At 43.0% G+C, this 20,865-nt stretch overlaps 2 protein-coding genes across 7 annotated transcripts; one reads left to right on the plus strand and one right to left on the minus strand.

Moving 5' to 3' along the window:
* Positions 1-1,711: 1,711 nt before the first annotated feature.
* gstt2 (glutathione S-transferase theta 2) lies at positions 1,712-4,695 on the plus strand. The gene is made up of 5 exons (XM_069145338.1): positions 1,712-1,937; positions 2,436-2,523; positions 3,615-3,765; positions 3,893-4,069; positions 4,206-4,695. Exons 1-5 carry the CDS (start codon positions 1,808-1,810, stop codon positions 4,350-4,352), a joined length of 693 nt encoding a protein of 230 aa, XP_069001439.1. The 5' UTR covers positions 1,712-1,807; the 3' UTR covers positions 4,353-4,695.
* Positions 4,696-5,077: 382 nt separating this feature from the next.
* On the minus strand, positions 5,078-10,071 carry LOC138195700 (phosphatidylinositol 4-phosphate 5-kinase-like protein 1). 6 transcript variants are annotated; one of them, XM_069145339.1, is made up of 11 exons: positions 9,983-10,052; positions 9,196-9,267; positions 8,370-8,579; positions 8,245-8,295; positions 7,988-8,142; positions 7,740-7,864; positions 7,453-7,487; positions 7,320-7,375; positions 7,133-7,245; positions 6,891-7,053; positions 5,078-5,699 (listed from the first exon to the last, which is right to left on the minus strand). In XM_069145339.1, the coding sequence occupies exons 2-11, from the start codon at positions 9,241-9,243 to the stop codon at positions 5,303-5,305; spliced, it is 1,353 nt and encodes a 450-aa protein (XP_069001440.1). In that variant the 5' UTR covers positions 9,244-9,267; positions 9,983-10,052; the 3' UTR covers positions 5,078-5,302. The 6 variants fall into 6 exon arrangements, with proteins under 6 accessions (XP_069001440.1, XP_069001441.1, XP_069001443.1 ...); XM_069145340.1 differs by having other exon boundaries at positions 9,085-9,267; positions 9,983-10,050; XM_069145342.1 differs by lacking the exon at positions 9,196-9,267 and having other exon boundaries at positions 9,983-10,071.
* Between the last annotated feature and the right edge of the window lie 10,794 nt (positions 10,072-20,865).

The following is a 20,865-nucleotide window of genomic DNA, read 5'->3' on the forward strand; positions in this document are numbered from 1 at the left end:
GCTCCGACCGCTTGGCCTCACCGAGACGGCGGGCATCTCCGGGGTCCGCCTCGAAGATGCAGTGGGACAGCTGCCTCATGAAGGTGGGGTACAGCTGGTGGCTCTCGGTGGTGACACCTGATGCGAAGCGGCGCATCAGGTGCCAGATGTCGAGCCGAACCACGAGCTGGTCCCACGCCTGGAACGGAGGGAGAGAGAAATCTGGCTGTTTCATTTAAAAGATTCCATCTGTTGATAAATAACAATAACACGAATACAAATGTGCAGTTATCAATGAGGATAATTAATAATTAATAAACTCGGCATTTTTCCACTTTTAAATTAAAAACAGTGAGTCGAAAAAAACACTGCACATGTGGGTAAAGCTGTAATGGTCCTCCACTCCACAATAACACTGTTGTCTGTGTTTCTTGTTTGTTTAAATATAAATATATATATATACACACTGTACTGTATATACTGTGCAGTTTTAAATTTAATATTTTTTTTGCTGTTATTTTATTGCTTTCCTGTATCTATAGATGCTGCTGTAGTGAAAAATGTCCCCATGGTGATTAATAAAGTAACTACATACCTACCTACCTACATCCAGACTGAGAAGTCATCTGACCTTTTCCTTTTCCTGTCTTCCTTTGCTCTCTCACTCATCCTCCCCCTCCCCCCCCCTGTCTGGACTCCTGTACCTCCCTCCTGGCAGGTCTACCTGTTAGTGCCCTCTGACCTCTGCAGCTCATCCAGAATGCAGCAGCTCCACTTTAACCTCCTACATTCACTTTCTTGATTCTTGTTCTGGTTTGAACCCTCATGGTTCAATGAACTTGTTGTAAGTCGCTTTGGATAAAAGAGTCAGATAAATGAAATGTAAAAACCAAAGGTTTAACTGTTTAGAAGGTCTGATTGATGCACAAGCCAGTCTCCTCTCTGTGGAGAGAACATTGATCTGAGCCTTCCTGAAATGTTCTCTCCAATCACCGTGCGCCGTTTGTTCCAACTTGTTCCAAACCCGGAAACCGGCCGGCCAATGGGATGGCCGCATTTGTCCCAATTTCTCTGCTGCGTGTCATTATTATCATTAACGTGTCATTTTGACTTCATGCCAGTTATTGTATGTGCTGTATATTATCCTCTCGTGTTAACCAGCTAATTGGCATACTTTGATAACCGTTCATTTTTATTTTTGTAACGGGTGACGTCGTTAGCAATGTAAGCTAAGCTAACGCTATCGCCGCGAATTGAACGCGCGCTAAATACCACCGTGAAGCCATGAAGATGATTAAAGGGACCGTTTCGTGTGAAGTCGCTGCTGTTCCTGATGTGTTAAGTACAGTTTCATGTTCGTCCATCAGCACCTCGGAGTACTGCTGCGGGCTTTTTCCCGTCCCAAGCTTCTGTCCCGGGCTGGGATCGAACCAGGGCCCCCCCTCACTGGAGCGGTGAGGAGAGTTCAACTGTGTTTTGATTGGCTGAAGCTAACGGATCGATTAAAACCCGATCAGATGAATCCTCTGTAGATTTGTGCTGAACCCTTTCACACCGATCCGTTGTGTCCTGCTGTATAATTCACTCTGTGGTTGTGATGAATACAAACGAAATCTCCTCTGAACAGCCGAAGGTCTTAAAACCTGCAGAATCTCGATGGACTCTGGCACGCGGCGCTGCTGCAGTGCGCGGGGCGGCCTGCAGGGGGCGGACAGGAGCAGCTCGAGCCGCTGACAGGCAGCACACACTCCGGAAGAAGGACGGCTGGATAACGTGTCGTGAGTTGTTTATTTTTCCGGCTTTAACGGAGAAACTCGTCCCGGTCTTCATGGCGGCGGCGGCGGCCCGGCTGGTGGAGGTCTACCTGGACCTGCTGTCGCAGCCCTGCAGGGCGGTCCACATCCTGCTCACCTGTACCGGGATCCCGCACAGAGTCCGCACCGTGGCTCTGCGGAAAGGTGAGCAGCTAACTAACCGAGCGGTGAACGAGTTCACTAACCGGCGGACTAACGGGTCGCTCAGCGGGCTGAACTCTGTCCCGGAGAACTTTCACCCACTTCCGACGGAACTCCGGTTCGAATCCGACACTTCAAAGTTTCGTCGCGGTTAAACAGCTGTTGGATCTCAGCTGAGGGCGGGAAACCAGCTACCAGGGTCCTGTCATTAGTTCGGCTCAAAGTTGAACTTCGTCAGAGTCCGTTTTCAAGGTGAACAAAGTGGTTTAAAGTCGGAAGTAAAGTGTCGAGTGGATCACATCTGTCAGAACCACAGAACAGTTGTTGTCCATCTGATGACATGTCAAGAACACTGAAACCCATCAATTATGAGTCCACTTTGGTTTAAGGTTGTCTTTGTGGTTAGTTTGTGCGCACAAGTTAAAACAAGTCAGAATGTCGTGCGGGATCTTTAACTTACGAGATTTCCTTCTGGACTCTGGTTCGGTCACCTCTCTGCAGGAGAACACAGAACTCCAGACTTCACCAGACTGAACCCAATGCAGAAAGTTCCTGTGATGGTGGACAACAACTTCATCCTCACGGAGAGGTACACACACACATGTATATACACACACATATACACACACACACACACATATACACACACACACACACACACATGTATATACACACACATATACACACACACACACACACACACACACACACACACACACACATGTATATACACACACATATACACACACATATACACACACACACACACACACACACACACATGTATATACACACACATATACACACACACACACATATACACACACACACACACACACACACACACATATACACACACACACACACACACATATATACACACACATATACACACACACACACACACACACACACACACATATATACACACACATACACACACACACACACACACATATATACACACACACACACACACACACACACACACACATATATACACACACATATACACACACACACACACACACACACACATATATACACACACATACACACACACACACACACATATATACACACACACACACACACACACACACACACATATATATACACACACACACACACACACACACACACACACATATATACACACACACACACACACACACATATACACACACACACACACATATACACACACACACACACACACTGTTTCTGGTCATTTGGAAGTAACAAATGGAAAAATAATTTTCTTTTCACAATAAAACTGTAAATATTTTTATTTTATTTGGTAAAAAAATAAATAAATAAATAAACTTCTAAGAGGAGAACCCTGCTTCACGTCTACCTGTCCAACAGGGGACCTCCTCCTCCTGGAGGTGAACCACAAAGTGAACTACTTTAAATTCTGTGACTATAAAATACAAATTTTAAGCAGTTAAATTTCTCAACTCATATAAAATATAATATTCTGAAAGATGATTTTAGTTTCAAACAGCATCTCTGATGAACTCCTGATGTCAACAATTCTGAGAGCTGCGTATGAACCGATGCTGATTTTATTTTAATGAGCAGCTTGTTTCCATGGAAACCACACTTTTGACCTCCACGCAGCCGGTGACCACGCCCCTACGTCCGTTCACGTCTGACCAATGTGAATCTGTGTCTCAGCGACGCCATCCTCAAATACCTGGCCGCCAAGCACGATGTCCCAGAGCACTGGTATCCACGGCAACCAGAGAGACGAGCCCGAGTGGACGAGTACACGGCGTGGCATCACACCAACACACGACCACACGCTGCCAAAGTCTTCATACTGGAGGTACACACACACACACACACACACACACACACACACACACACACACACACACACACACACACACACACACATACACCTGTGTCTCCACCCGTCTCTCTTTCTTTCTGTCTGTCTCCACCCGTCTCAGGTGCTGCTCCCGACTCAGTCTGGCTCTGCGGTGGATGAGGTGCGTTTGAATCATGCTCTCTCTGAGCTGAAGGACACTCTGGACAGACTGGAGTCCATGTTCCTTTGCAGACAGCCTTTCCTGTGTGGCGATGACATCACCCTGGCCGACCTGCTCGCTGTCTGTGAGCTCATGCAGGTCAGTCACTCTGATTGGTTTACGGTTTGAGAAGTCCCCGCCCCCTTCAGTTACTGCTGCTGGCTCTGAGCATGCTCTCAGTGTGTGTGTGTGTGTGTGTGTGTGTGTGTGTGTGTGTGTGTGTGTGTGTGTGCAGCCGTTGGGGGGGGGCAGGGACGTCCTGAAGGACCGCCCCCTGCTGCAGCAGTGGAAGAGTCGGGTCCAGTCGGCCGTCGGCGACTCGTTCGATAGAGCTCACGCCGTCTTGTACGCCCTCAGAGACCGCCGCCGGGCCAGGCTGTGACATCACAGAGAGGGTGGAGCCAAGGCATGCATCAGCATCATCATCATCATCATCAGTGTGGGCAGCTGATGGACTGACACCTGGTTCATTAATCTTCATCATGAATGTTTTCAACAAACAGATGAATTAATCTCGTAAACAGGAATCGCTCTGATTGGTTTGTTGATCGGTTTGAAACATTGATACACGACGTCCATATTTCATAACAACCAGATCTTTTTCCCATAATTCTGTTCGTCTATCTTATTGATTGATGATCGTTTAAAGTCTAACTCTTCAAGTTGTTTTGTTTACTTTGTAACGTGCGACTGATTTTTCAAACTTTAAAGGTCTGATATCGTAACGTGTCTGGTGTTTTATTTTTAACATGTTTTGGTGGTTTTCAGTGTCAGAAACCATTTTTCCACCTCCTCTCTGCAGCCTGTAGGGGGCGCTCTGCTGACAACAGGAGGGTTTGAAGTGGCCGTTCCTCCTGCTCGTTAATATTAATGATAGTCTGACTTTTTATCATATTTTGGACGACATACTGTAGTCTGACTTTAATGATGACACACTATTTTATATATATATATTAATATTTATATATGTGTACATATACGTTTTTATATATGTGCATATACATATATATACATATGTACATTTATATATTTATTTATATATATATAAATATATATTTATTTATTTATTTATTTATATATATATATATATATACATTTATGTCAGATAAACTTGGTCCCACTGATGTTTCCGATTGTTCCAGGTGCCTTTCGGTTCATCTTTATTTCATAAATCTTTTCTCCGTCGTGTTCATTGTTGATACAGAAGACAAACTAATGTAGGAACAGTCATACAAATATGAAACTCTGCTGCCGCTGTCCCAGTAACAGGGTGGACTACAGCGCCCTCCGGTGGACGCCGAGTGTTCTACAGCGAGGTAGTTTGTGTGCTGGTCACTGAGTGTGGTCCCGGATCCACTGGCAGAACCTGTGGGAGTACTTGGCGGGTCTGACGGTGGAGAAGGACCCGCCGGGGTAGCGGAGGTTCTTCCACAGGTTCTCCAGTCTCTTCTTCAAACCATAAACGGTAAAAATGTCTATAATGCCCACGAAGTAGCGGCGATCCGGCCCGTCGATCACGTGGACGGCATTTTTGAAGTTGGGCAGCAGTCGTCGATGATGCTCGTGGAAGTCCTGCAGCTCTGCGTCGGTGCTGGTTTCTCTGATCTCCTGGAGGGGGATCGCTGACCCGGACTCTGCAGGATCCGGTTCCACCTCAACCGGGTTCTCCTCCAGTAAAGGAGTGCTGGATGGGTCGGACTCAGCGGGACGGTCGTCCAGGTCCAAAGACCTGCAGAGGAGTCGGACAAGAGACCACAGAACACTCTGAGAGGTTTATTCTGAAAATCTGGTCAGGATGAATGTTTCATGAAAGTCAGACGGATGTGTCTGGTGAGGAAGAGCTGCATGGAAACACAAACTCAGTCCATTAGTTTCATTTTGAAGAGTAAAATCAGAGTAGAGAGGTCTGAGACACTTTACAGACTCGAACCACGTTAACATACGAGTGTAATTCAGACAAAACAAAACGGGGTGAAAGCTTTCTGAGCAGATCAAAGAAGGCCGTCCAAGAGATCTTCTTCATCTGTTGACGGATCCTGATCATAAAGAAAAACTCCCAGATTCCTCCGAGTCGAGCCGGAGACCAAAGAAACGGAGAGTAGAGGAACTATGTGATGGAAAAAAGTGTTTCTGAGGTCCAAAGAAAACTAGAAAGACAGAATGCAATTATTTACAAATCATGTAAACAGGATTTAATTGAAAATAGACCGAAGACAGAAAACAGAAATGTTTCTGTTTAATGAAAAATATGCTCATTTTGAACTTGATGGCAGAAACAAACAAATTAGAGGAAATAAAAGACTGAAAAAGTTGAGTAACGCTAAAAATCAAAGAGCCTCATCAAACCTCCTGATAACGAGGTCCAGTAATAACGTGGAAACAGGAACTCTGTTCATTGATCCGTCTGAGGTTCTTCATCCTGGGATGTTAAACCAATAACAGCGTCGTCCTGTTTCCCACCATGAACCAACAGGAAGTGGTGACGTCCGTCCTCAAGACGCCGGTCAGACGGTTCTGCAAATCTAATTATGGATCTTTAAATAAGAGGAACTCCGGTTTCTCATCATTGTTTCCCTGCTTCCCTCAGACCGTATTATGAGGAAGCGCAGCGTGGATTTCCACCGTAATCCAGATGATGTGAAACTATATTTCTCAGTTAGTGAAAGACATGAACGAACGATGAGCTGGAATTCTGCACTTCTTCGTTTCTAGTTCAAACATTTGGTCCCACACGGTTCCTCTGGATGGAACCGACTCGGTTACCGTGACGACACACACGTGAACATCCTGCCTCTCTGAAAAGCCTCCAGCTGATGAGTGCTGCCAGGATTTAGAAAAACAAAGATAACATTTCTCCCATATTAGAAATGAAGAGTAGAATTTCAAATCCGTGTCCCTTTCATCGAGCATAAAAACCTACTTGGTGGTGCGAAGGACGAGGTTGGCCAGCGAGTGTTTGCGGTCCAGCTCGTCCCGGTGCAGCGGCTGCTCGGCCAGCAGCAGACTGTAGTCCAGCACGTTCAGCGCTCGCAGGAAGGCGGCGTCCTCGTCCACCTGCCCGGAGAACCAGGACGTCTCTGGACCTGCAGCAACGTTCACATTCAGCGTCATCGGCCTGTCGCCTAGCAACGCCTCCAAACCTGCAGCGGAGAGGACACCGACCCAACGTGATGTTCTGCCCTCTGAAGTTGTTGTCCTTCAGAACTTTCAGGATCTGCTTCCCGCCCGTGTCCGGGTCGGTCCATCGACCCACCTCGCAGCCTTTGACGTCGTATCTAAGCAACAGAGACGTAACGAGATGAATCTGACGTACGCACGACGCTAAGGAGCCGGCGGCGGGATTCTGTACCTGATGTTGATCCGCTCGTCCGGATAAAAGACGCTCTGCATCACGATGAAGTATTTCTGGAGAACAAAGAGACGGCGTGAGCAGCGCTGACGCGGCAGAAAACAACCTGTTGCTTATTATGGGGTTGAAATACCTTGATTTGATCGGGAATAAGAATCCTGTGGACGCCTGCCGAGAGAAGAGACGGATGCTCGTTATTCACCTGCACGTCGGAGCTTTTGTGTCTTTTGCAGGTTCCTTTTACAATTAATTATTTCTTTATCGTCTGGTTAAAGCGGAGAGGGACCATCCAGCTCGTTATCAGTGCAAAGTTCAAAAACCAGCAAAATTTCAGACGATATTTGTAAACATATATATCTGATATGTTGGCAGTTGATTTGTGCTGTCGGTGACTCTGATCTGCTCTGACAGCCGTCTCACCGAGAAACCTGACCAGCAGTGAATGTGGGTATTTCTCCAGGTGGTCCATGTACGCCTGCAGATTGGACAGCAGAAACCGAACCTCGCGGCGGCTCTGCGTCTTCAGGAAGAACCTCTTGTCGTGTCTGAAAACCAAAGAACGTGAGCATCACGGCCTCAGCCTGGAATAATAAACCCTGCAGGGGTCCAACACGTCGATGAGCTGGTCGTCGGCTACTTCAGGTTTCGTAGTCGAGGATGAAACTCACGTGACGAAGAAGTCCGCCTGGCTCTTGGAATTGCTGACAAACTGGAGGTAGAAGCCGTCGGAGCAGAGCGAGTCCACGTATTCGTCCTCTGTGATGTCCAGCGAACGCCTCAGATGAGCAAAGACCGGCGCAGCAAACGTCTGCATCACAAACCCCTGGAGGGAAAAGAAGGAAACAAAATATAAAAAGGTGTTAAATGAGGACGTGTTCATGAAAACAGAAAAACACTGAAGTTTGTTGCAGAAACGACGACTCGCCTCGTGAGTTTGAGTTTCTTCTGCTTTGAAATGTTCCTCTGAGAGTCGATCCTGTTCAGAAGGTCAAATGTTAATGAGTGATTTCACGTCTACAGAGTTTGATGTCCATGAATGAGGTTCTTCACCTGGTCGGCGGCCCGGTTCTCCCGGCCCGGTGGGTCGGCGGCCCGGACGGAGGCGTGCAGGCCTTCCTTCATCATGCAGGTCAGCTGGTAGAACTCGTGCTCCTGGTTGATCTCAAACACCCCCAACATGCTCCATCGCTGCCTCAGCTGCCACCAGAACCTCCGCCGGGCGGGTCGGGAGGCGCCGGACACTTTGTTTCTCGGTGCCATCTGGAGGACATCGGACAAACAACACGTCAAACGGATGAAGATGAAATAACTGTGTTTTTATTCCTCTCGATCATCGGTCTGGTTCGGTTACAGCGTCGGCAGGCGTGTTGGGAATTTAACTCATTTTAAAAGTTGATTCATTTTCATACAGTTTGTTTTGTTCCTGCAAACTTTCAAATGGACATTTTCTCATCATTTTTCTGCAAATTTACTGAAAATTAAAAACTAAAATATTTCAATTGAAAAAAAAAAACAGGTCTTCTTGAATCTTCTTTTCTAATGAATGAGGGATTATTTTCAGATGGACCTCCAGAAAACTAATAAGAAGGAGTGACTTTAGCTAACAACACCGAGATAACTGATGGACACATTTTATTCACTTTGGATTTGATGAGAGAAGTTGAATGGGAGTCTATGGAGCCGGAGGCTTTTTGGAGCCGACCTCTAGTGGCACTCGCTGGTATTGCAGCTGAAGACACTTCTGGATCAGAACAATTTTACAGACCTGAAGCTACGAACTCTTTTAGAAACAGTCTCTGGTTCTGACGTGCAGCCAGGAATGTGTTCCAGACCAGATTGGATATATGATCCCTCCAGCAGGTTCGGAGTTTCTCACCAGTTGAGACTTGCCCAGAAAACTTCCAATAAAAATCTCTGGAAGCATCTGAACCAGGAGCTCATCAATCTCCTGTCAAAAACAACGAAAGGATATGATGATGTTGTTTGCATTGTGGCTCCAGAAAGTTTCTGTTTTCTCTCTTATTTGCAAGTGATTCTTTTTGTTTTACTTTCTACATCTAATTGCCGACTCCCCGGTGTCCTTATCTTGTGACCTACAACCAACTCAGTATTACCATACGAAAGCAGAGACAAAGGGAATGGAGGTGATGGTCAACTGTTGGTCACACTGTATAAAGCTGAACTATGGAGGAGATCTGGAGCACTGCTGGACACCTCTCTTTGAGGGCTGGAGTTGCTCCTTCTTGCAAGAATAAATGTCCGATGTGTTTGATTTTGAATCGAGCCTCTGAGTCATTTTTACAACAGGATAACAGAATAAAACTTGACCACAACTTGGGGCCAACAAATGTGTAAACATTTCTAAAACCATGTTTTCCTTTTGAGGGTAAATCGATCAGGAAACATGACAGTTTTCATTTTACATCGAAATTTCAGACGAAAAAAAGATTTAAAAAGGTGATGTTTTCTGAAATATCTGTTAAAAACAGCTCAAACAGGCAAAACATAAAACCACGTTTATATTTCTGAAACACACACACACACACACACACACACACACACACACACACACACACACACACACACACGTCAAACAGTCGGCTGAAAGACCATCTGACTTCATCCCAGAAACAAACAGGACGATTGATTCCAGCAGCTCTCACCTGAACTTCTTCCTTGGAAAGTAAAACTCAGGAAAACCTTCAGCAGTGAGTCTCATGTCCGTGTGTCTCCTCCCGTCTCCTCCTCCACCTCATCCTCCTTCTCCACCTCCACCTCCTCCTCCTCCTCCTCCTCCCGAGCGGAGCCACATTCCAGGCCGGTTAGACGAGCTCTGCAGGGTGTGCCGTGCTGCATGCAGCAGAAAAGGTGCGGCCGAAGGTGTTTCTACTGTTTCTACTACCGGAGGAAAAGGTCTGAGAGACGTTAGACATTAACAGTGATGTCCGACCTGTCCTGACCTTTGACCTGTTTTCTGTTTCTACAGTCACACAGTTATTACCTGAACACCTCCTGCAGTGAATGCAACTCTTCTGCAGCCAAACTAATTTGAAAAGTGTCAAAATAAATCCCTCTAATATCACATTCATCCAAATAAAATCCAGAAAGAAACATGTCTGAGTAAAAACCTCGTATGTTGCTGGAACAGACTGGAGGGCTTTTATTTTGAAAAGTCGATAGCTATCGATGTCACCTGAATGCTGCTTCAATGGAAGGAAACAACTCCAGGAGATCTGACCTCTGACCTCTGACCGGCTGCAGCTTGATTAAGAACTGAAATAAAACATCTGAAATATTTCTTCTTCATTTCATGTGTTGTTGTTGTTTTTTTTAAACCCTCAAACTTCCTGATTCGTTCCAGGTTCACGTGTAAATTGTGATGTTTGTAGGTTACGTGTTGCTTCCAGTTTCACATCCCATTTCTGGAGAAGTCTCAGCTGGACAAAAGGAAATCAAAATTTAGATTGGATCAAAGTGTTTAAAGTGTCGACCTTCAGGATTCAGTCTGTCAGTGTGAACATCGTTTAATGAACTGTCAGGATTTTAACTACATTAAAGGGATGTCGAAGTCTTTATGTAAAGATGAATCAGCTGATAAACAGTTCAGTCCACAGACACGTTCATATTCACCACATCCTCATTAGAAAGTAAAATGTGAAACAGCTGATTCAGCACAAACTGCATTGCAGTATTGTTATTTTACAGCTTCCCTCTTGCTTCACTCAGTTCATACAAAACGGGAACAGACTGGAAAAAAAAAGTCCATTTCAGAGTAAATCGTGTATTTTTCTGAAAGTTAAAATGCTTTGCAGATCAATGAGTTAAATCTGTAGACAGTTTCTAAAAGAGTTCGTAGCTTCAGGTCTGTTTAAGAAGATTCGTGTCTTCTTGTTTAAAGACTTTGTGTAAAGATGCTGACCTCCATCTAGGAATCATGTGATTTCACATGAAGGGCTTTAAGCCCCGCCCCCCTGCATTCACCCACGTCATCATCCCTTCAGCCTGAGAGTTCAGGACTCAGGGACAGACTGGGATTCCCCCCCCCCCCCCCCCCCCCCCCGCTGTTAGTTTCACCATCACTTCCCGTTTCACTGGAAGTCTTCAGATCTCTGCTGAAAATAGGAAAGCAGGGAACATGTTGACAGAAGGAACCGAGAAAGGTATTAATGAATATTAAACTCCGTATTTAGTGAACGTTTTAAAGGACATTTAAAAAGTTATTTGTTCATGAACTTAATCTCAAGAGAAAGACACGTTTCATATTTACGACCTTTGACCTCTGACACTACTTCATGTATCAGGCCGAGCTGGTTAAACTTAACATCTGAAAACACGTCGTCACCGAGCCGAAGAGCGTTCTACTGTTCTGAGCTCAAGAAATGTGCTGCGAGATACGACTCCTTCCCACCTTTGAATGAATTCATCAACAATGTCATAGTTTCTAACCCCTCTGTGCTGTTTCTGCTGAGTATTTTGCTGTGGGTGAAACAGCGCCCCCTACCTGTGTGGTGAAACATGGTATTGCAGTGTAATTTCATTTGCATCCTTGTACCTTCACACCAGGTGATCATCTCGCTACGTTACAGGCTGCAAAAGAAGCTACGTATTTATTTCCTGCAGATTTTCCAGAACAAAATGTATATATTTTTTCTCTCTGTGACCAAAGTTAAGTACGTTATTATTTTTTATGAATTTGTTACATGGCTAGCCTGACATTTTATTCTCGCTTTAGCTCAACAATAACAAGAAACATAGCAACTTGTAAAATCTTTTTATCTACTTTTAGGACTTCAATGAAAATAAAACCACATATAATATTTAAAAACCACATATAATAAACTATAAATATGTTGTTGAAAGCAGCTTCGAATTGGAGCAAAAAGATAATGAAAACTAGTTTTTCTGGGTTCAGCCGGTTGTTCTCTCCTGGAACAACAACACGATTGTTTTGTTGTGTATTGATGTTCATGTAAATTATTAATATGATGCATTGACTCACATGTTCATGTGTGAAACACAACCGTGAATTGGAGAGATTCTCTAAATTAAAAGCTTCTGCAGAAGAAGACGATTCTGATTCTGGGAAACAGGAAGGGAAATAGAAAGTAAAAGAAATTAAGAGTGGAGAGAGAAAGTGTTGCATCACCGTGTTGAGGCAGCGTATAAAAGGAGGAGGCAGCCTGCTGAAGGACATCAGAGGGAGACACACAGACCCAGAACCACAACCAGGACCAGAACCAGGACCACAACCACAACCACAACTAGACCCAGAACCAGAACCAGATCCAGAACCAGGACCAGACCCAGAACCAGAACCAGAACCGGTCCACCGACACCAACCATGAATTCCGCTGCCATCGTTGTACTCAGCTGCCTGCTGCTCGTCTGCACACAAGGTATTGTGGAAACTGTATTCTTTTAAAAAAAAAAAAAAAGAAATCTTAAGACATTTTATACTAATTTCCCCCAAAATTTGGACTAATTTTATAATCACTTTTTTATTTTATTTTCTTTCTTTTAACCATCCTAAAGAAAATGTGTATTTTTATTTTATGCTACATTTTGCATGAAACCTGCTCCATAAATAAAGTACCAACCTTCAATCTTACTGTTTTATGACGTGTTCCAGCTGGAAACATCTGCATTTTATATGAAGCTATTTTTGCGTCTTTATTACGCCACAAAAAATAGTTTTGAGAGCAAAAAAAAGAAACTAAGAATAAATTATTTGCATTGCAAACAAATTTGCTTTCACAGTTTGTGATCAAAGGTTTTAAATTTGCAGCCTAAAAGTCTCGTTTCATCAGCAAAGTTCTCATTTCTGTGACCAAAACTCAAAACTGATGTTTTTGCTGCATAATAAAGACACAAAAATACTTTCATAGTTTTAGCAGCTTTCAGCTCCTTGTTTCGGCTGCTGACTGACTAACTGACTGTAATGACTTTAATCTGCTCTGTTCCTCCCACAGGACAGAAAGACACATCGAACACCTGCCGTTGCTCCGGTTACACCAGAGTTCAGCTGAGGTCCATCAAGGAGGAGCCGGTCATCTACGAGCCGACTGTCTTCTGTCCGAAGACAGAGATCATGTGAGTTCACAGACTGTTTATTAAAGAGTTCGTAGCTTCAGGTCTGTAAAATGGTTCTGATCCAGAAGTGTCTTCAGCTGCAATACCAGCGAGTGCCACTAGAGGTCGGCTCCAAAAAGCCTCCGGCTCCATAGACTCCCATTCAACTTCTCTCATCAAATCCAAAGTGAATAAAATGTGTCCATCAGTTATCTCGGTGTTGTTAGCTAAAGTCACTCCTTCTTATTAGTTTTCTGGAGGTCCATCTGAAAATAATCCCTCATTCATTAGAAAAGAAGATTCAAGAAGACCTGTTTTGGGGGCGTGTCTGTTTGATTGACAGGCCTGTGGTGCAGTCAGGTTACAGCTATCGGTGGGCGGGACGTAGTATCGTCAGGTTTCCAATCAGATCGGTCAGATCCACCGCTGGCTCCTCCCCCAGCTCGTCCAAATATGGTCACTTCCTGCTCCAAACCGCTCCGAACTAGCAAAGATGGTTCAGAATTTGAAGTGGCGTTCACTGACCGTCCGTCGTCCCGCTCCTCTCTGACGTCCATCTTTTTTCTTTGTTCCAGAGTCAGAACGGCAGCGAACGAGTTGAAATGTTTGGATCCGGCGTCGAAGCTGGGAGAACTGGTGCTGTTAAACAAGAAAAGGTGAGATGAGCTCCGACTGCTGCTCAGCGTCAGCAACATGAGAGCTGCTGTTTACTCACAGTCACGTTGTTGATTCAGGCAGGAGAGGAGAGCAGGCGTAACCATGACGACGAGCAGGGCCTCCACATCGAGGAGGACCTCCACATCGAGCAGGACCTCCACATCGAGGAGGACCTCTAGATCGACGAACCGTCTGCAGGACTGAACACGGAGCTGAAACACTGCTGTTACATTAGAAGGACTTTACTGTGAATACTAAATATGAAACTATACTTCACTTACATCCATATTTAAATCTTTTTTAGATGAACTTTTTAAAAAAATAATAAAACCCACCTGAATGGACGTTCTGTTCTGTGTTGTTTTTGTTGAACTTCCTTTACGTTCACGTTAAACTGGTGAATATAACGTGTTCACATGCTGAATGTTTTAATCACATCCAATGAAGTAAATATAGATGAAGCTTATTCATTATAATATTATATTATAATTACATTACACTTATCTGACTCTTTTATCCAAAGCAACTTACAATAAGTTCATTTCAACCATGAGGGTAAAAAAACCAGAACAACAAGAAGCAAGAAAATACAATTTCTTCCAGAAAGCTAAACTACAAAGTTCTATCAGTAGGTTAGGTAGTTACTTTATTAATCCACAAGGGGAAACATTTTCGCTACAGCAGCATACAGGAAGCAATAAGACAATAATAAGTTCTATTTTAAGATACTAAAGTTCTGCTGTTTAAGGTAAAGGAGGAGGAGGAGGAGGAGGAGGAAGAGGAGGAGGAGGAGGAAGAAGAGGAGGAGGAGGAGGAGGAGGAGGAAGAGGAGCGGAGTAGTGTGAGTGAATAACCTGAGACTGATGATGATTACGTTGAGAAATAAAAGATTGACAGGAAACACGTCAGTCGGATTCAGAGGAACTTGTGAATGAATGAAGTTAATTAAGGTAAAACAAATAGAAGAGGGTTTTTTTCTTTTAAGTTTGAACTTAAATGATGGAAAAAAAGATTTGTCTCTTCCTCTTGTTTGCATTGTGGCTCCAGAAAGTTTCTGTTTTCTCTCTTATTTGCAAGTGATTCTTTTTGTTTTACTTTCTACATCTAATTGCCGACTCCCCGGTGTCCTTATCTTGTGACCTACAACCAACTCAGTATTACCATACGAAAGCAGAGACAAAGGGAATGGAGGTGATGGTCAACTGTTGGTCACACTGTATAAAGCTGAACTATGGAGGAGATCTGGAGCACTGCTGGACACCTCTCTTTGAGGGCTGGAGTTGCTCCTTCTTGCAAGAATAAATGTCCGATGTGTTTGATTTTGAATCGAGCCTCTGAGTCATTTTTACAACATAATTGGTCTTTCGAGCCGGATCCCAACATCTCCTCTCTCCGGACAACATCCTGAAACCGTGCACGGGGGAGTCTGGGACTCCTGAGGAAAGACCTCCGACCTGTTTCTTTATCGAAGCAGTTTGGACATTGGTGAGACCAGGACTAACTGGAGAGAGTACGAGTGACGGGATGCTAGAACAAGGCTGATTCACCATCGAAACATCGGACACCCGGGTAAGACAACTTCTTTTGTTGTTGTTTTGATCTAAAGAGTAAGAGCAAGCTACTAAAGAGTCTGAATAGATTAGGTAAACTAAAGAGTCTGAGTAGACTAGGTAAACTAAAGAGTCTGAGCAGATTAGGTAAACTAAAGAGTCTGAGTAGACTAGGTAAACTAAAGAGTCTGAGCAGATTAGGTAAACTAAAGAGTCTGAGCAGATTAGGTAAACTAAAGAGTCTGAGTAGATTAGGTAAACTAAAGAGTTTGAGTAGATAAGGTAAACTAAAGAGTCTGAGTAAATTCTGTAAACTAAAGAGTGAGTAGATTAGGTAAACTATAGAGTCTGAGTAGATTAGGTAAACTAAAGAGTCTGAGCAGAATAGGTAAACTAAAGAGTCTGAGTAGACAAGGTAAACTAAAGAGTCTGAGTAGATTAGGTAAACTAAAGAGTCTGAGTAGACTAGGTAAACTAAAGTGTGAGTAGATTAGGTAAACTAAAGAGTCTGAGTAGACTAGGTAAACTAAAATGTGAGTAGATTAGGTAAACTAAAGAGTCTGAGAAGACTAGGTAAACTAAAGAGTGAGTAGATTAGGGAAACTGAAGAGTCTGAGTAGATTAGGTAAACTAAAGAGTCTGAGTAGACTAGGTAAACTAAAGAGTGAGTAGATTAGGTAAACTAAAGAGTCTGAGTAGATTAGGTAAACTAAAGAGTCTGAGTAGACTAGGTAAACTAAAGTGTGAGTAGATTAGGTAAACTAAAGAGTCTGAGAAGACTAGGTAAACAAAAGAGTGAGTAGATTAGGTAAACTAAAGAGTCCGAGGAGACTAGGTAAACTAAAGGGTCTGAGAAGATTAGGTAAACTAAAGAGTCTGAGTAGATTCGGTAAACTAAAGAGTGAGTAGATTAGGTAAACTATAGAGTCTGAGTAGATTAGGTAAACTAAAGAGTCTGAGCAGAATAGGTAAACTAAAGAGTCTGAGTAGACAAGGTAAACTAAAGAGTCTGAGTAGATTAGGTAAACTAAAGAGTCTGAGTAGACTAGGTAAACTAAAGTGTGAGTAGATTAGGTAAACTAAAGAGTCTGAGAAGACTAGGTAAACTAAAGAGTGAGTAGATTAGGGAAACTGAAGAGTCTGAGTAGATTAGGTAAACTAAAGAGTCTGAGAAGACTAGGTAAACTAAAGAGTGAGTAGATTAGGTAAACTAAAGAGTCTGAGTAGATTAGGTCAACTAAAGAGTCTGAGTAGATTAGGTAAACTAAAGAGTCTGAGTAGACTAGGTAAACAAAAGAGTGAGTAGATTAGGTAAACTAAAGAGTCTGAGGAGACTAGGTAAACTAAAGGGTCTGAGAAGATTAGGTAAACTAAAGAGTCTGAGTAGGCTAGGTAAACTATAGAGTCTGAGTAGACTAGGTATACTAAAGAGTGAGTAGATTAGGTAAACTAAAGAGTCTGAGGAGACTAGGTAAACTAAAGAGTCTGAGTGGATTAGGTAAACTAAAGAGTCTGAGTAGATTAGGTAAACTATAGAGTCTGAGTAGACTAGGTCAACTAAAGAGTCTGAGTAGACTAGGTAAACAAAAGAGTGAGTAGATTAGGTAAACTAAAGAGTCTGAGGAGACTAGGTAAACTAAAGGGTCTGAGAAGATTAGGTAAACTAAAGAGTCTGAGTAGGCTAGGTAAACTAAAGAGTCTGAGTAGGCTAGGTAAACTATAGAGTCTGAGTAGACTAGGTATACTAAAGAGTGAGTAGATGAGGTAAACTAAAGAGTCTGAGGAGACTAGGTAAACTAAAGAGTCTGAGTAGATTAGGTAAACTAAAGAGTCTGAGTAGATTAGGTAAACTATAGAGTCTGAGTAGACTAGGTATACTAAAGAGTGTGTAGATTCGGTAAACTAAAGAGTCTGAGTAGATTAGGTAAATTAAAGAGTTTGAGTAGATAAGGTAAACTAAAGAGTCTGAGTAAATTCGGTAAACTAAAGAGTGAGTAGATTAGGTAAACTATAGAGTCTGAGTAGATTAGGTAAACTAAAGAGTCTGAGCAGAATAGGTAAACTAAAGAGTCTGAGTAGACAAGGTAAACTAAAGAGTCTGAGTAGATTAGGTAAACTAAAGAGTCTGAGTAGACTAGGTAAACTAAAGAGTGAGTAGATTAGGTAAACTAAAGAGTCTGAGTAGACTAGGTAAACTAAAGTGTGAGTAGATTAGGTAAACTAAAGAGTCTGAGAAGACTAGGTAAACTAAAGAGTGAGTAGATTAGGGAAACTGAAGAGTCTGAGTAGATTAGGTAAACTAAAGAGTCTGAGTAGACTAGGTAAACTAAAGAGTGAGTAGATTAGGTAAACTAAAGAGTCTGAGTAGATTAGGTAAACTAAAGAGTCTGAGTAGACTAGGTAAACTAAAGTGTGAGTAGATTAGGTAAACTAAAGAGTCTGAGTAGACTAGGTAAACTAAAGTGTGAGTAGATTAGGTAAACTAAAGAGTCTGAGAAAACTAGGTCAACAAAAGAGTGAGTAGATTAGGTAAACTAAAGAGTCCGAGGAGACTAGGTAAACTAAAGGGTCTGAGAAGATTAGGTAAACTAAAGAGTCTGAGTAGATTCGGTAAACTAAAGAGTGAGTAGATTAGGTAAACTATAGAGTCTGAGTAGATTAGGTAAACTAAAGAGTCTGAGCAGAATAGGTAAACTAAAGAGTCTGAGTAGACAAGGTAAACTAAAGAGTCTGAGTAGATTAGGTAAACTAAAGAGTCTGAGTAGACTAGGTAAACTAAAGTGTGAGTAGATTAGGTAAACTAAAGAGTCTGAGAAGACTAGGTAAACTAAAGAGTGAGTAGATTAGGGAAACTGAAGAGTCTGAGTAGATTAGGTAAACTAAAGAGTCTGAGAAGACTAGGTAAACTAAAGAGTGAGTAGATTAGGTAAACTAAAGAGTCTGAGTAGATTAGGTCAACTAAAGAGTCTGAGTAGACTAGGTAAACAAAAGAGTGAGTAGATTAGGTAAACTAAAGAGTCTGAGGAGACTAGGTAAACTAAAGGGTCTGAGAAGATTAGGTAAACTAAAGAGTCTGAGTAGGCTAGGTAAACTATAGAGTCTGAGTAGACTAGGTATACTAAAGAGTGAGTAGATTAGGTAAACTAAAGAGTCTGAGGAGACTAGGTAAACTAAAGAGTCTGAGTGGATTCGGTAAACTAAAGAGTCTGAGTAGATTAGGTAAACTATAGAGTCTGAGTAGACTAGGTCAACTAAAGAGTCTGAGTAGACTAGGTAAACAAAAGAGTGAGTAGATTAGGTAAACTAAAGAGTCTGAGGAGACTAGGTAAACTAAAGGGTCTGAGAAGATTAGGTAAACTAAAGAGTCTGAGTAGATTAGGTAAACTATAGAGTCTGAGTAGACTAGGTATACTAAAGAGTGTGTAGATTCGGTAAACTAAAGAGTCTGAGTAGACTAGGTAAACTAAAGAGTCTGAGTAGATTAGGTAAACTATAGAGTCTGAGTAGACTAGGTATACTAAAGAGTGTGTAGATTCGGTAAACTAAAGAGTCTGAGTAGACTAGGTAAACTAAAGAGTCTGAGTAGATTAGGTAAACTAAAGAGTCTGAGTAGACTAGGTAAACTAAAGAGTCTGAGTAGGCTAGGTAAACTAAAGAGTCTGAGTTGACGAGGTAAACAATGATGACAAACATGTGATCGATTAGCTGATTGGTTAAGATGATGCCTTCTTCTTCTTCTTCTTCTTCTTCTTCTTCTTCTTCTTCTTCTTCTTCTCCTTCTTCTCCTTCTTCTTCTTCTTCTTCTTCTTCCTCCTCCTCCTCTTCCTCACAGGTTTCCCATTATGCTCTGAGAAGAAGATCCTCGATTAGCTTCCTGCGGTGAGTTTTGCTCATGACCGCAAAACGAATATATGGATGGATGGTTCTATCTATGGATGGATGATGGATGATGGTTCTATCTATGGATGGATGATGGATGATGGATGATGGTTCTATCTCTGGATGGATGATGGATGATGGTTCTATCTATGGATGGATGATGGATGATGGATGATGGTTCTATCTATGGATGGATGATGGATGATGGTTCTATCTCTGGATGGATGATGGATGATGGTTCTATCTCTGGATGGATGATGGTTCTATCTCTGGATGGATGATGGATGATGGATGATGGTTCTGTCTCTGGATGGATGATGGATGATGGATGATGGTTCTATCTCTGGATGGATGACCTTTGGATGGACTAACGTTACTAAAAAGTCAAGGTGAAAGTGAACAAAGCCGGCACTTTAAAAATCGCGGCGGCCATTATGTGAGCTGAAGTGGTTAACCACGTTTCTTACAAAGTAATAAACGGTTAATAAAGTACACCGAATAGCTGGTTAACACGAGAATCATACGTCAGGGGGAGGCAGGTGCATATAATAACTCTCGTTTTGTAAAATATGGGAAAAGCTTAAATCGCCGGTGCTACCGCTAACTTACATCGTATTTATTTTGTAAGGTCTCGTTATAAATTCGATATAAATTCGTTATAAACTCGTTATAAACTCGTTATAAAGTCACCGCCGATAAACAAGTGAGCGCTCTGAGTCCAAAACATGCTTATTACTCATATTTGTCACACATATTACATTAAAAATGAATGAATGAAAATTAAAACTTACCATCTCTCTCCAATAGTCTCCTTAGGACGAGGGGGCGTAGCAGAGAGGAATTAGGACAAATCCGGGTCTTCCTATTGGTTTGTTCCAAGTCTGATTCTCGAAATTGGGACAAATCCGGCTCTTCCATTGGCCGGCCGCTTTCCCGATGGCCCAAGACGGCGCACTGTGATTGGAGGGGGCGGGACATCGTCATCATCACCCATTGGCCCAGAAGACTGTGGGAGAGTTGGGACAGAGAAGATGGAAACATATATATATAAACATATGTATATAAATATGTATTATACTACATTCATCATATGCATACATAGTACACCAGTCCAGTCCGAGGGCGGGATCGAACCGGCGACCTTCTGCACCCCAGCGCCCCCTTCCCCCCTTCCATCGAGTCTTTTTCGCTTTCTCTGTGGGGGAGGGAGGGTTACCCCAGCGGCCTGGGACCGCCTCGTTAGCCCGGCCTCCACCGGGACAGGCCCTCGGAGCCTCGGAACAGGTGAGGACGCTCATGAGGACCTGCCCGTATTCATTAGTGACCCAGGCGGCCTGTCGGAGGCGGTACCGGCGAGCTGCTTCGTCACCTGACAGAGAGAATATATTATT

This window comes from Embiotoca jacksoni, unplaced genomic scaffold (assembly GCF_022577435.1).
Source record: "Embiotoca jacksoni isolate LCO1_2020_lvr unplaced genomic scaffold, fEmbJac1.0.p SCAF_122, whole genome shotgun sequence".
NCBI classification, from domain to species: Eukaryota; Metazoa; Chordata; class Actinopteri; family Embiotocidae; genus Embiotoca; species Embiotoca jacksoni.